General features: G+C 55.4%; 1 protein-coding gene across 3 annotated transcripts; it reads right to left on the reverse strand.

Annotated features, from left to right (window-relative positions):
- Positions 1 to 119: 119 nt before the first annotated feature.
- Positions 120 to 13,291, reverse strand: EZH1 (enhancer of zeste 1 polycomb repressive complex 2 subunit). Of its 3 annotated transcripts, none has more exons than XM_074557726.1 (20): positions 13,163 to 13,291; positions 12,541 to 12,661; positions 12,086 to 12,214; positions 11,689 to 11,808; positions 11,076 to 11,196; positions 10,228 to 10,401; positions 9,271 to 9,373; positions 7,670 to 7,833; positions 6,825 to 6,916; positions 6,108 to 6,285; positions 5,515 to 5,711; positions 5,064 to 5,155; positions 4,498 to 4,538; positions 3,980 to 4,105; positions 3,303 to 3,481; positions 2,699 to 2,794; positions 2,278 to 2,359; positions 2,080 to 2,160; positions 1,880 to 1,964; positions 120 to 1,780 (listed from the first exon to the last, which is right to left on the reverse strand). In XM_074557726.1, the coding sequence occupies exons 1-20, from the start codon at positions 13,171 to 13,173 to the stop codon at positions 1,720 to 1,722; spliced, it is 2,253 nt and encodes a 750-aa protein (XP_074413827.1). In that variant the 5' UTR covers positions 13,174 to 13,291; the 3' UTR covers positions 120 to 1,719. The 3 variants fall into 3 exon arrangements, with proteins under 3 accessions (XP_074413827.1, XP_074413825.1, XP_074413826.1); XM_074557724.1 differs by having other exon boundaries at positions 120 to 1,776; positions 1,876 to 1,964; XM_074557725.1 differs by lacking the exon at positions 13,163 to 13,291 and adding an exon at positions 12,943 to 13,142 and having other exon boundaries at positions 120 to 1,776; positions 1,876 to 1,964.
- Positions 13,292 to 14,651: the final 1,360 nt, after the last annotated feature.

Raw genomic sequence — 14,651 nt, forward strand, 5'->3', positions numbered from 1 at the left:
CTCCAGCCCAGGGAAAGCTCCTGTTCACTTGCTGTGTTTGTGGTAAGACAATGTTACAGATATGCATTTATCTACCCAAAGGCCTGGCTCCACTGGGCACTTTATTTTTAAAAAGTCTGTTCTTTTGAATGAGATGTGAAGATAATCAAATAAAGGCAGAATGATGGCATTTGACACTCCCCAGCCTTCACCTTGGCAGCCTGGGCAGATCCTCTCCTCCCACCCTGGCTCAGCCTGCACCAAGGGAGGCACCACATTGGCAACAGCAATTCCTGGTCCAGGAGTGAGAGGGAGGGTGTAGGGAGCCGGGGCTAGAGGCAGCTCAGCTGCTGCTGCACACACACATCATGTCCTGCTCTGCCCACTTCCCACCCTGAGCCAGTGTGATCAGGCAGCTGGCAGCACCGGGTCACTCTGTCCCCCTGGACCCTGGGAGCCACGTTGGGGACAGCTGGGCAGAGCCCAGCAGGGAGGGGACAGTCTGTGGACAGGCTGGTGCCCAGGGTAACAGAGGCCAGGAGCCAGGGAGGGTCTTTGCTACCACTTTATTATGACAAAGGCTACAAGCCATGTTATTTAAAGTGCATTATTATTACCATTATTCACCGTCAACAAACCACAGACACAAGCCTGGCATAGTGCAGATATGGCCAAAGTGGCAGAAGACGCTTAGGCAAGAGCAGGGCTGGCAGGAGCTGGCTGGATGGAGGTGGCAGGGAGCAAGGCTCAGGCAGGTGCTGGGATACAAGCACTGCTCCAGACACACCTAAACACCTCCATGCTCCAGGGGACAACAGGAAGGACAGACACACAGCCTGGCCTGCCGTGGCAGGGGACTGGGAAAGTACGTGAGGGCTGGGCCAGGGAGGGCTTGGGCCCCAGGCAAACCCAGGAGCTCTGTGTGTTCCTGGACTAAAGAGCTGGGAGTGGGCTGGGGGCCTGGAGCCAGGTCAGGGCTCAGTCAGGCTCCCCATGTCACCCTGGGAAGCCAGCCCTGGACAGTGGGAGCACAGCCCAGCACCCAGCACCAGGCCAGGCAGGAGGCTGGTGGTGTATGAGGCTCTCAGGGGACAGCCCCAACCTTCAGGTCAGCCCAGCCCCATCCAGCCTGCCCTGTCCCAGCCCTGGAGCAACATCCCAGCAAAGGTGCTGACAGGTGCAGGACACCTGGGATGCCTGCAGTCCCTCCACCCCAAAATACAGGGCCCAGCCACCAGCTGAGGGTTAGTTTAAAGTGCTTTTTTCTTTCCTTTTTGCATGGAGTGCAAGGCCAAACCTCACCCTGCCAGAGAATATTTCCCCTTTATCCCCAGGGCCAGGGGGTCACAAAGCCCAAGGAAGGTTTCTGAGAAGCCCCCCCTGAGTCACAACAGGCAGGGATTGTAACATCATTCTCTACCCAGCTCAGTGGCACCCCTACTCAAAGTATCATATTGCATAGTGCTGCTCTCCCATCCCCAGGCATCCCTTGGTGCCACTCCAGCCACAGCTGGGCAGTCCCCATTTCCCAGCCAGCTGGGGCAGAGGGGATCCCACCCTGGGACAGCCATGGCCCAGGGGCTGCTTACACTCCTGCCCCGAGTCTCTCTGGTGTCTGGATGGAAAGTAGCACTTGTGACACACACAGCAGCAGGAACAGCAGCAGTCATGTCAGCGTGAAGCAAACATGGCATTGCTTACAAGGTGCAGCAGCAAGGTGTGCCAGAACCACCCCGGAGCTTAGATGATGTCCGTCTCCCTCTCTATGCCAACATACTTCAGGGCATCTGCCTGGCTGTACCTACAGGACACAAGGCATGGCTGCAGCAATGCTGCCCCCACAAACCTGCACAGAGGTGGGGTCAACCCTGCAGGCCAAGTTTGGTGCTGGCCAAGGTACCTGTAGTCAAAGAAGAGCTCCTCTCCTGCCTGGATGGCTCTCTTGGCGAAGATGCCAATGCGGTGGTCTCCGTTCACCATCACAACTGCAACCAGAGATGCAACATCAGAGATGCAACATCAGAGATGTGCAGCCCCAGCCTGGGCTGCAGCTCTCACACACCATGTCCTGCCTGGCCTGGCTGGCCAGGGGGACCTCACCTTTCGCATAGCAGTTGGGGTTCACCGAGTGGTTGGCAAAGCGGATTTTATTTCCTTTGCGAGTGGCGTCAACAACAAAATCTATAAAAAGAAAAAAGAGAAGGAAACCATGGTGTAAGGCCAGGCCTGGCACCAGGCAAGAGGTGGGCTGAGCCTGCCCACCTGGCCTCTCCACCCTTGGAAACGTCAGGAAGTTACCATTGTTGAGGTTGAAGAGGAAGCTGGACATGTACTTGTCATAGACCTTTCCTCGCCTGTCAGCCTCATCCTGTGAAATGAGCTGTAGAGGGAGATCACCTTGAGAGACTCAGCAGCTGAGGGCTGAGCCAGGTTCCAGGGCTGCCTCCTGGAAACACCCTCCTGCTCTCCCTCCCACCAGGGCTCCCAGGGATGGGGCAGGGCCAGAGCAGAGCTCTCAGGCAGCAGCACACACACAGCACACTCCTCCACAGCAGAAGGCCAGGGGTACTGAGACAGCACAGGGCTCCATGTCCAGACCTGCTCAGAGCCCATGGGCACAGCAGAGCCAGGGAAGGCAGCTGACCCCACAGCCAGAGGAAGCTCTCCCACCACACACAGCCCCCGTGTGCCTGGCCAGCAGCCCCAGCACAGCACTGACCTCCCCGCAGTACTCGGAGATGAACTCGTTCTTCTGCACCGCCTCCTTGATGAATGTCCCCCAGCCAGCCACGTCTGATGGGGCCAGCAACAAATGCTGGAACCAAATGAAAGGAAATGAAGAGAGCTGGCAGGTACAGCACTTCACAAAATACAGGTCCATGGGGGCAGCAGGGAGCCAGTGTCCATCCAGCATCCCCTTGTTATGGTGACACAGCTCCCTACAGACTTACACCATTACATGGGGCTGCACAGGACCTGACACACACTGATTTGCAACTTTCTCTGAATTTCCCTTTTTTAAATGCTCAATTCCTTGCTCTGACCAGCAGAATTCAAGACTAAATCTTCCTCTAGAGCCACTTTATACATTCTCTTGCTCTCACCATTCCTCATGTAACTCCCATCTGCTGATTTTGACATCCACAATCCCTCCTGATTTTCACATCTACAGTCCCTACTCCAGAGTAAGTGCAGCAGAGTCCCATGACAGAGCAGCTTCTTTCCCAGACTCTGGCATCTCCAGGGAAGCTGCTCCCCCTCCACACACAGCAGCAGCAGCTGTGTGTCAGCTCTGCCCTGAGGCAGCCCACTGCTGTCAATACCTTTTTGAGGCCTCGCTGGATGCTGCAGTTCTTGCAGGAGACCACCTTGCAGTCCCAGTGCTCTGAGGCCCCACAGGTGAGGCAGAGGTCAGGGTCACACTCCCTCACAGCCAGGTAGCAGGGGCACTGCTTGGTGTTGCACTGGGTCTTGCAGCGGCAGCCTGGGAAGCGGTTCTGACCTGCAGCAACACACACAGCGGGTTTGCACTGTGAGCTTTGGCACAGAACAGAGGGGCCATGCAGGCTTTCTGCCCCAGCTGCTCCTCCCCAGGCAGATCTTGAGCATTGACAGAAGAAAATCTGGCTGTTTTCTGCACTGCAGAGCTGGGAATGGAAGCCCAGATAGGATAAACAAACACGGCAGAGCAGTGACCCAATGCCCAGCCTAACTGCTGGAGGCACATCCTGCTCACAGGGGACCAGCAGAGCACCCACAGGACACTGACACAGGGATGAGCACTAACAGGAGGCTCTCAGCTGCCAACAGCTGCATGGCAGCACAGAACCATCTCCTTTTGGACTTTGGCAGGCTGCTAACAGAGCTGCTGTGGGTGGACAGAGCAGTAAATGCAGGAATAAAGCAGGCACCCAGCAAGCCCCAGCTCTGCACCCTCCCTGTGCTCTGTGCCAGGAGAGCTGGCTGCTTTCCTGCCCAATAGTCCTTGACCTCTTCTTACAGTCAGGGTTGCACTGGCAGAACTTCTCACAGAAATTCTGAGTCATGATGCAAGGGCAGGAGCTGTCACAGGGATGCTCAGGGTGGTCACAGGGCTGGTAGTTGTACACCTGGGTTGGTGAATTATCTAGAACAAGAAGAGAAATGCCAAGATTGGAAGCTGAATGTTGCAGGAACCTGTTCAAAGCAGCAAGTGCAGGGCACTGGAGCTGAGAAGGTGCAAGCTGCCCGTCTGCCTGCACTGGGCAGGGAGCCTGGCAGCACCCAGCTCCCACAGACACACACATGGCTGTGCCCACTGACCACAGCAGGGCTGCACACTCCCCTCAGGCTGCAGCAAATCCTGCTGCACACTCAGCCTCAGTGGGCACTGGGATGGCCATGATGCCCCTGGCACCCCAGGGGTAGTCACTCCCTCCATGCTGCTGGACCTGCTGGGCTGGTGAGCAGGACACAGCCACCCCACTGGAGAACTCAACCCTTGCAAACCTCCCATGACACAGCCACAGCCAACTCTACCTTTCTTCAGCTGGATCTTCCTGCAGTGTGCAGCCCACAGCCTGCAAAAGGAGCAGAGAAGGTTGAGAGGATGTGTAAGCCATCAGGGAGAGGCAGCCAGAGCTGCTCAGCACCAGCAGCCAGCACAGCAGAGATGGGCTTGGCAGATTCATGCATTAATGATCAGCAGCCACCATAAAGTAGAGAGAGATGAGAGTGATGCAGCTGCAGGAGCTCTTTAAGCCAAACACCAGAGCCAGAATAATATTGGACACACTGGGATCAACACACAAAGTGGGTTACAAGGGAGCTGAGGCTGAGGCTGCTCTTAGGGAAGTGGCACCAGCACCAGCAGCCTGTGCTGCCCTATCCTCAGGCTGAGCCAGGGGCTGCAGGGCCACTGAGCCCCCAGGCAGAGCAGCAGCCCTGGAGCTGGGCCAGGCCAGCACCCAGCAGCAGCAGCCCCATGTGACAGCAGGACGTGCTCACAGATGGGAGCCAGATGGGGATTACCGGGAATGCGTTGGCACAAAAAGCAGAGGATCTGGTTGCATTTTAAGAACAAAACAAGCTTGTCCAATACTTGCCTGTGCTTCCTTTTCTTCTTCTGGGATGGATTCATTAACTCGTTTGTTGGCAGTTTCGTTATAAGCGATTCCTTCACTGCAAACTGAAAGACCTACCAAAGAACATAAGCAAAAAGTTCAGTGCACTCAAGTTGTTTTATCAAAAGCATAAGGAGAGTGTGAGTAAGCACAGCAAGGCTCCCAGGCCTGGGCTCAGAGAGCTCTGCCCCATTTTCCTGCCTATGGCACACTGCCTCCTCCTGCCTGGAAAAGGAGTGCCTGCACACCTGGGAGGGAACCCACAATGCCAGCACACAGGGCTCACTCTGCCAACAGCAGCACTGCTGCACAGTAACACCCTGAGCTCCAAAAGCATTGATGTGGCACCTTCCTGTGGGGGAGCTTTGTGGCAGAGAAACAAAACCAACAGGCAGTGGCTCTGGCCCCTCTCTTGCCTGCTCTGGGCACCCACCTGCTTGCAGGTCTTTGTCCCCAGCAGCCTGGCAATCGAGCAGAAGTTGTTGAAGTAGGTGCCATGGAAGACACGGAAGAGTGACTCCTCAGCTCCTGTCCACTCCACGGGCTCCTGCGGCGTCTCCACCGCAAACAGCTGGGAGGAGGCCGGGCTCAGCTTCTGCTTTGTGGGCGTTTGGCAGCGGGAGTTGGCCTCTGGCAGGAAAGGCAAATGGTAAGCCAAACACAGCCTGGCCATCATGGTTCTGGGGAGCAGTGGTCACCCCCTAGTGCCCTGCAACCCTGCACTGCACTCCCAGCCTCACACTCCTGCTTCAGGCCAGGCACAGTGCTCAGGAGCCACGGGATTGCTCTGGGCTTTGCAGGTCCCAGCAAAGCTCTTGCTTTGCCTGGCAACATTCCTCCTTCCTGGGAAAGGGCAGTGAATCCCACAGCAGCAAGGGCAGGGCTGGTGACCCTCATGTTTGCTGGGAACACTGACCGCTAATCCAAATTCTCCAGCTGTGCGGGAAGCAGAGGGGAGCCTGGGAGAACTCCAGCTGGGAGGAGCTGCCTGCCCTCCGAGAGGAGTGGGGTGTCTCAGGACCATACCCGAGGAGCTGGAGGCCCACTCGTTGCCCGTGTCGCGGTCGCTGTCGCCCTCCCTGGTCTCGGTGACAGGCGGGGCGCTGCTGGAGCAGGACGCGCCCACCGCGTGGTGCCGCCGCCGGCGCCGCCCGGAGCACTTGGAGCGGGGGTTGTGCAGGGCAGCGAACTCCTTGGCTCCTTCCTGCAAGCAGAGCAGAAGACAAGACAGGTGGCAGATGACCAGGGAATGCAGGAAGGCTTCTCCACAGGCCCTGGGACAAGCCCTGTCCTGCCACCACCAAGAGCAGTAGAAGAGGCTGGCCATGTGTGGTCCCTTCAGCAAGTGCCAAACCAGCTGCTTGTGTTGCATGTTCCCACTTTGTTCCCTTTGGTATTGCTGCCTGGCCCTGAACCCTCAGCCCCCTCCTCTGGATCCTCCTGACTTCTCGCTCTGGTCCTTTTAACACGGGCTTAATTTCTCTGACACTGCACAGAGTCCAGAGAAATCATCTGTCATACAATTTCCCATCTGCCAGCTCTGCAATTAATCTTTATTGGAGATCTGCTATAATATGCATCTGGTAAGGTCTGCATTTGCAGTCACGCTCCTCTGAGTCCAACAAGGACCAGAACTAATTCTGAAAAAATCATCCAAGTTGTGCAAAAGATCCACAGAGCTCTGCAGAGCACAGCTGGCCAGGGCACTTCTCTCATGGTTTCTAAGGTGACAGAGAAACATACCAGCCACAGGAAACAGTCTGCGCCGCAAGGGTCTGGCTCAATCTTGGTCTCTCTATTCTTTCGTTTGTACACATTAGGAGTAGCATGAAAAGCTGAAAAAAGTAACAGTTATCTTTACTATTAGCATTCTCCAAGAGTCTCCCCCCACTCTGCAAGGGACAGCAAGCAGGAGTCTGTGTGGCTGAGGTGGGGTCTGAGGTGACCAGACCCACAAGGTAACCCTGCTCCAACCCACAGTGGAGACCAGGCAGCTTGGGAAGGAGAGGCCAAAGGAGAAGGATCAGCTTTCACACTGAAACAAAAAGACCACGTCATATTAATATTATATCTTTTAATAAATAATTCACTGGAAAAAGTCCTGTGACTTCCCAAAGAAGCCCTTAAGACCTGGAGAACAGCAGGTCCAGCAGCTAATCAGCATCCAAAAGGCTTTGGCAGGACCAACCGCAGGAACATGACTAAGACGAAGCTGTAAGTTCCAGGGAGGCAACAAAACACAGGGGGCACGTCCAGACTTTGGCAGTGAAACATTCATGCCTTTCACTGAGGAGCTTCTGCAAAGCAAGAGCAAAGTCTGGTGGTGGCAGGACTAGTGCACAAACTGCCGGGAGCTCGGAGGCGGCGTGCTGAGCGCGGAGAGGGGACGGCCACGCGCGTCGGTCTGCCGTCCGTGGGAGCCCAGAGCGGAGCCGTCCGTGCCAAAGGCTTCTGTCAGCTCCCAAGGCCCCACTGCACACTCACGAGGCACCACCCTCCAGAGACTCCAGCACGGACTAAGCAAGGCGTGCAGAGGAAAACTGAGGAGAAAGGGCTCTAGGGAAGCGTCCGGCTGAGGCGGCACTTACGATGCAGAAAGCAGTCGTACTTGAAGCAGCGGCGGCAGAAGAGGGTGTGGAAGGAGTGCAGGGACTGCTCCCGCTGCACCGACTTGGCGCACGGCCCGTCGATGTTGGGGGTGCACTGTGGGGGCAGCACGTTGGGGTCGGACACCTCGGTGAGCTCCCGGTACCTGGGGACAAACAAAATGTAGGAGTGACGGGGGTAGGACGGTCAGGATGGATGGAGAGGAGAGATCTCTGCAGCCAGGTTGTGGAATTTGGGGTTTATTGCAAAGGGCCAAGGGCAGGGCCCTGCTGGGAGCTGCAGCCACAGCCCAGAGCAGGCTGAGAGAAGAGAGGGGGAGAGAGGATGAAAGGGTGAGAGAGCAAAAGCATAAGAGAGCGAGGTTCCTGTTCCAATACAATAAATCTTCTGTGTTGAATATTCTAATTCTCACTAACCAATCTAGTACAAGATACAAATTCTACAGCATTTACATACAGCCTGTAAGAATCATTACATTACCATCCTGTGTTCCATTTTAAACCCTAAAAACTCTTCTTTGGACCCCTTCTGCCAAGCTGTAGGGTCTGCTCTGACCCTTGGGCCTGTCTGCAAGCAGAGGGTGTTGTTTCACCTTCAGCTGGCCACGCCATTGTTTTCCAGTTGTTCAGTAACTGAGGTATCTCAAAGCTTGCTTTCATTTCAATCTCGCTTATAGTTTCTATATTCTAAAAATCTTTTGCCAGGCAATCATATTGACAAGGCTTTACTGTTTCATCTTCCTCAACACACAAACATCCAGGGATGTGCTTTCCCCATCTGGGACAGCTTTACAGCACCATCAGGCTCTGGCCCAGGTACTGTCAGAATTCAGCACATCCCTCTGGCACTCCTGGATTGCCCAAACCCCTGCCAGGGGGCTCAGAGACCTTGGCACAGAGCCCAAGACACCTGTGACTTTGATTATGACCCATGGAAAAAATTACCAACCTTAAATGAGGATCTGCAAGCCATGAAAGTCTAAGGAGAACAATAATTACTTTGTCACAGGGTGAAAAATAGTTTTTTTGGGATTTTTAGAATGGGGGTGCAGGAGGCAAGATGGAGGAATCTGGGTGTGTTCAGCCTTTCTCCTTCTCAGCCTCCATCTTCTGCTGTGATGTTGGCACTTTTGGATTGGTTTAGCGTAGCAGCTCACTGTCTAACATAGGTGATAGGTATTGGGGAGTTATGGTAAATAATGTACATGTACTTTTTAATATAAAAAGATAACACCAGTGTGCCTTTGTCTGACCTGCTGAACGGACCTCGGCAAGTTAAGAGAAAGAATTTTATAAATAAGAAACAATAAACAACCTTGAAAAAGAGAATAGAAGAGTTCTGACTCCCTCTTTGACTGCCAGGCTGGGAAAAGAGACTTTCTAACACATCTGGGGGTCACTCTGAGCAGCAGAAGGTCCTGAGAAGGTACCTCAAGTTTTGTAACACTCAAAACACACTCTGCTCACAGAGCCTGCAGGCACTGAGCTTTGTGGCACAGCCAGCCCACAGTGCTGGGTCTCTGAAATAAAGATTGCAACTCTTGCTAAGAAAAGGAACAGACAACAGTGCAGGGATTTTCTACCTTTCTTTCATATCCTCTGGGAAGCCATACTCAGGAAACATGGAAGAAATAGCAGTGAATATCATGTCATTGGGGAACCTCTTCTTGGAACACTTCTTGTTACCTGCAAAGGAGAGGAGACAATTCTTCAGACAAGCTGATGTGGATGGGTCTTCCCTCCCTGCACAGAGCAATTCCAGAGATGCTCAGGATTGTGTTTTAAGAGAGAAATGTAATCCCATGCACAATTTGTGATCTGCACCAGGCTGAGGTAATCCCAAAAGCAGTGTTAGGTCACTTGCAGTGCAGCACAATGCACTGCTGGGAGCACCAACTTCTCTAAAGTGCTATTACTATTTATTTCTGCCAAGGCAGAACTTGCAGACAATGCTTTTCTATATCCACAGCAGTGTTGATGTTTGTGCTGCCCATATCACTACAGATCAAGGACAAAGACAAAATTACCCATCAGCATTCAAAAGGTCATTGAGGACACATGAAAATCCCACAGACCAGAGCTTCCTCTAGGCAACAAGAGCTCCAGGTGGCACAGGAGAGGGAAGAGGAACACTAATACATGGAAAGCAGGTCTGGAAGGGATTTGAAAAGGTCCATCTCCCTGCCTCCCACAGAAAGAGATCCACCCACACCTCCCTGACAGGTGTTTGCCAGACCAGCACTTGAAAACATCCCACAGCCTCTCAGAAAACACCCAGCTCTGCTAATCTCACAGGAAGTGGGTTTCCAGATGACTCATTTAATAGCTTCTCACCACACTTTCGGATGGTGATTTCTTCCCCTGTCCACAGCAGACAGTGAGAGCAAATAATTTCCCTTCTGCTACAGAACTTGTCAAGCTGGAACTGCTCTTGGCACATTAAAAACCCAGGGATGGCAGGAGAGCAGTGGCCAGTGCTCAGGAGGGGCAGGACAGAAATGTGACCAACATAATCTTCATTTCTCTGGGGGCAAACCCACCTTCCACTGCAATTCGCTTTCTTTTCCTTGTCACTGGCAGCTCCTCTTTTCCATCCTCCTGCTTCACCTCAGAATCGTTGTGTCCTTCCTCTTCCTCGTCCGAGTACTGATTCAGAGCATTCACCAGCTCCAGGAACACAGCATCACTGATGAGGACTGACCCTGAGATCATTTCTGAAACACACAGAAGTGGCACTGCCACCATCTTTCTCATTTCTTGCCACAGCAAACCACAAGCCTACATGCTCTGCTACCCACCAGAGCCCTCCTCTCAGTTTTTTTGGGGTAGGTGGGATTTTAGCACTAAAGTCAGTAGTGGTGTATCATTTTCAGCAATCTGGGGACAGGCCACACCAGTTTTCCCTGTCTTCCTCCCTGCTGGGCAGTTTTATGATGTGGCAGGCAGTGATTTTCATTGATTAAACTCTTGGTTGAGGCAACAAGCAGAACAGGGTTGCTGAGCTTCTCCCCCTCTAGCACATTTTCAGCATCCCAGAGGACGCCTGTGAATCCCTGCACACAACAGAACTGGCTCCAGAGCACTCCAGGCATTAAAATGGAGTGAGGTGCCCAAAGGCAGGAATGTGCCCTTGCAAAGGAGAACAGCAGGCACCATCCTGCTTCCCTGCTCTGAGAGCTCCCACAGAAAAGCTGGCTGCTGCTGCCACCTTTTGACTTCTGAACTACTTGGATATTTGCAAGAGACAGAACCACAGAATCATAGGAAGATTTGAATTGGAGGGAATTCTAAAGCTCATCTTGTTTCACCTTTGCCATGGACAAGCCAGGTTGCTCCAAGCCCCTCCAGCCTGGCCTGGAGTGGACAGAGCTGGCTGCTCCCAGGTTACCTTCCTCTCCATGAACTTTGCCATCATAGTTATTAATAAGTTCTTCAATGAAAGTTTCATCTTCTTCCTTCACCTCATCGCCCATGTACGGGATATTGCACAGAACTGTTTCATCCTCCACCTGAAGAGAGATCAGACACAGCTCAGAAAAGCAGAGTTTGCTGACCCCAATGGGGATGTGCTCTGGTCCCTCAGACCTGCCAACAACACAAAGCAAAGCTTCAGATGTCTCATCACTGACACATCAGTGCTATCCCACTGTAACCCAGACACAAACAAAAAGATCTGACTAAGAAATAAAACTCTTCATATAAAGACAAATAAAAATATTAGGAAAAAACACAAACAAACAAAACCCTCCCAAAAAACATATTTACTCCTTGAATTCTGTGAAACAATGGTGACTCTGTCAAGAAGCCACATGTAAAGGAGACTACCTGGTGAGGTAGTGTGGACACAAGGCTGGTTGGGATTCTACAAAACAAGCGACTAAAGCAACACTTTCCATCATCTCTCACATAGATGTTGCTGAAACAAGTGGGATGAAGAGCCACTTCCCAACTGTGTGACAATCAGATGCTGACCTCACTGAGACCCCACACTTCCCACATACCATGAAATTCTGCTGAAGAGGGGACCAGGAGTACATAATGGGCACCAGTGCCACTGTGTTCAGGGTCCTCATGTACAATGTCTGGCTTGGAAATCCTGGGAAAATGCTCTCAACAGTGCACTGGAATACAAGTACACAGAAGGTCAGTGAGGAACCACTCTGGGAGGTTGCCACAGCCTGAGGAAAACTGAATACAGGACAAACACAGAAGCCCCACATGCACTCTGTGCACTCCATCACAGGAAAAAGCCTTGGGGGTACTTTTTATCCATTTCTGCATTGCAGAAGTGTAAGGCATGGACAACACAGACTAAAACTCATCCATATCCCCACAGCTCCCTGCAGAGTCCTGGTTCCAGCCCCCACTTGCTGATGATGCCCCTTTTCCTCTGCACACCTGTTTCAGGAAGGGGTGCCCACTGACTGGCTTCATCAGCTGCACTGGCTGCACCCGAAGCTTCTTCCAGTCCTCATTAAGGATCTGAGTCTTTTCATGAACCTTCGCAAAGTTGGCCACAAAGAGAGCCTGAAAGGAGAGAGAGAAGCTGTCAAAAAATAAGAAATCCCATTGCACTCAAAGGGTTCAACAAGGAGATCCTGTAAAAACCAACTGGAAATCAGTTCTCCTGCTGCAGTTACACCAATGCTTGTTCAATGACCTCGTGTGTGTGACAGCTGCTGCCCACACAGCTCAAGACAGCACGAGGAGAAATGGCATCACCTCCCATTGATCCAAGTCAAGCACAGCTTATCAATTCACCTCGCTGACACCCTCTGGTATCACTCAACACACTCTGAGCTGAAATGAATTCTTTTTGGGGCATCTCAGCCCAGTCCTGGCTGTGGCTGTACCTTTGCTCCCATGTTTGCCTGGAACCTCTTGAGCTGCCGCAGACGCATGTACTCAGACTTGACTTTCCTCTTCCAGTACATGATACACTTGGATGTCGGAGGAGTGGTAATTTCCATTTTTCTGTAACAGCACAGAAAGAATAAACATTAAATAATGGAGAGATCAACCCTGAAACAAGTGATATTAGAAAAACATCCCTGTGGATGGGAAAAACACTCTATATATCACAGACTTAAACCAAGCAAAATAATGCCGTCGCTGCGCAGCGCTCCTGGCTGCGGAACACCCCCAGCCGAAGCGCACGGACAGGCCCGGGACAGCAGCGAGGGGCGGCGCTGATCAGGACGGCCCGTGCTGTCCCCCGAGCCCCCGGAGGGTCCCCGTCCTCCCCCGGGACGCACCACCGGGGAGCCGCGGCTCCACTCCAGCCGCCCTCCGTGCCGCTCCGGCCGGGCCCGAGCGCGTCCCAGCTCCGCCAACAAGAACCGGAGCGAGCCGAGGCCGGGCCGGGGGAGCGGGCCCGAGCCCCGCCACTCCCTGCCCCACCGGGCCCGGCTGGTACCGCGGGGACCCGCGACCCCCCGGGAACCCCCGGGACCCCCCGGCCCCGCCCGCACTCACTGCTCGGCCATGGCGACAGGGGGAGGCCGCGCGCCCCCGACACACTGCGCGCGCGCCGACCCGCCCCGGCCTCCGCCCCCGGCCCGCCCCAGTTCCCGCCCCGGGCCCGCCTCAGGCACCGGACCCAGCCCCGGATGCCGCCCCGGGCCCGCCTCAGGCACCGGACCCCGCCTCGGCCCGCCCCGGGCCCGGTCCCTCACATCGCCAGCCCCGGCCCCGGCCCGCCCCTCACACCCCCGGGCCCGCCCTCTCACTCACAGGCCCCGCCCCCTCACCCACAGACCCCCGCCCATCTCATCCCAGGCCCCGCCCCTCGCATCCCCAGGCCCCGCCCCGCGCCGCCGGTGCTGGTGCCGGTGGGTCGGGATGCATGCCCTGCCCCGGCGGAGCGGACCCGTTCCAGCCTGGAGAACACCCCTGTCGGCTGCGGGGAACGGGTTAAGCAGCGACTCGGTGCCGTGCCCGCCCATTCCTGTTGCGCCTGGGCCCTCCCGGCCCCTATTGCGGGACCGGCCCGGTCCCGCGGGAAGCGTTGGTGGGACGGCGCCGTTCCCGCCGGGTTCCACCGCCCTCCGGGCCCCGGGACAGCCGTGCCCGGCATGGCCTCGCTCCCCGACGAGCCGTGCCGGTGCTCCCGGGTCCCTGTGGCTCCACCCCTGGCTGTGGCGGCGCCGGGCAGGAAGCGGCTGCTGGCGGCCGCTTTCCTGCCCCGGGGGCCCCGGCGCTGGGGAGCGCACGGAGCTGCCTCTGCCCCGGCGGGGGCCCCGTGCACGGTGAGGAGAGCCGGCTGCCCGGGGCTCCGGCAGGGTGACTGCGGGGTTCGAGCAGGACCGGCCGGCCCGTATCTGGGAGCTCCGCCGAGCCCGGTGTTCCCCGACCCCGCCGGGCATTGGCTCGGGAGCGGGCGGACAGCCGGGCTCCGGGATGGGTGACCAGGGCAGCCCCAGCCCGGTACAAGGATCCCGCTGTCGGGAGGATGAGGATGCTCCCCGGGCTGGGGCTGCTCTGCTGCCCGCTCCCGTCTCTGCTCCCGCGGGTGCGGCAGAGGCAGCTGGGGGTGCTGCGCGGAGCTGGGGGTGCTGCGCGGAGCTGGGGGTGCTGCACGGAGGCCCCAGTGCCACCACATGCACACTCGGAGCATCACAGAGACGTGTCCCCAGCCCTGCAGGCTGGCCTCGTGCTGTCCTCTCCGCAGCACCCACAGTGAGCTCTCCAGTGGCACCCAGCTGCTCTCCTGCCCTGGTCTGGGGCCATCGACACCTTCTTTCTTTTTTGAATTCTCCACCAGCTGCACTGAGGCCAGGCTCCCCATGCTGGGCAGTTGGTCCCCAGTGTGCCTGTGGCTGCTCGTGTCCCTTGCAGCTGCCCTCCCACTCAACAGAGCCCAGAAAGTAGTTCAAATCCCAGGGAGAAGCTGCCCATCTCCTGCTTGCCCCCAGGTTTTTGAGGGGCCAGCTACAGCCTCCTTCCCTCCCAGTCCTGTCAGCTA

Source organism: Zonotrichia albicollis, chromosome 23, assembly GCF_047830755.1.
Source record: "Zonotrichia albicollis isolate bZonAlb1 chromosome 23, bZonAlb1.hap1, whole genome shotgun sequence".
In the NCBI taxonomy this organism is placed as follows: Eukaryota; Metazoa; Chordata; class Aves; order Passeriformes; family Passerellidae; genus Zonotrichia; species Zonotrichia albicollis.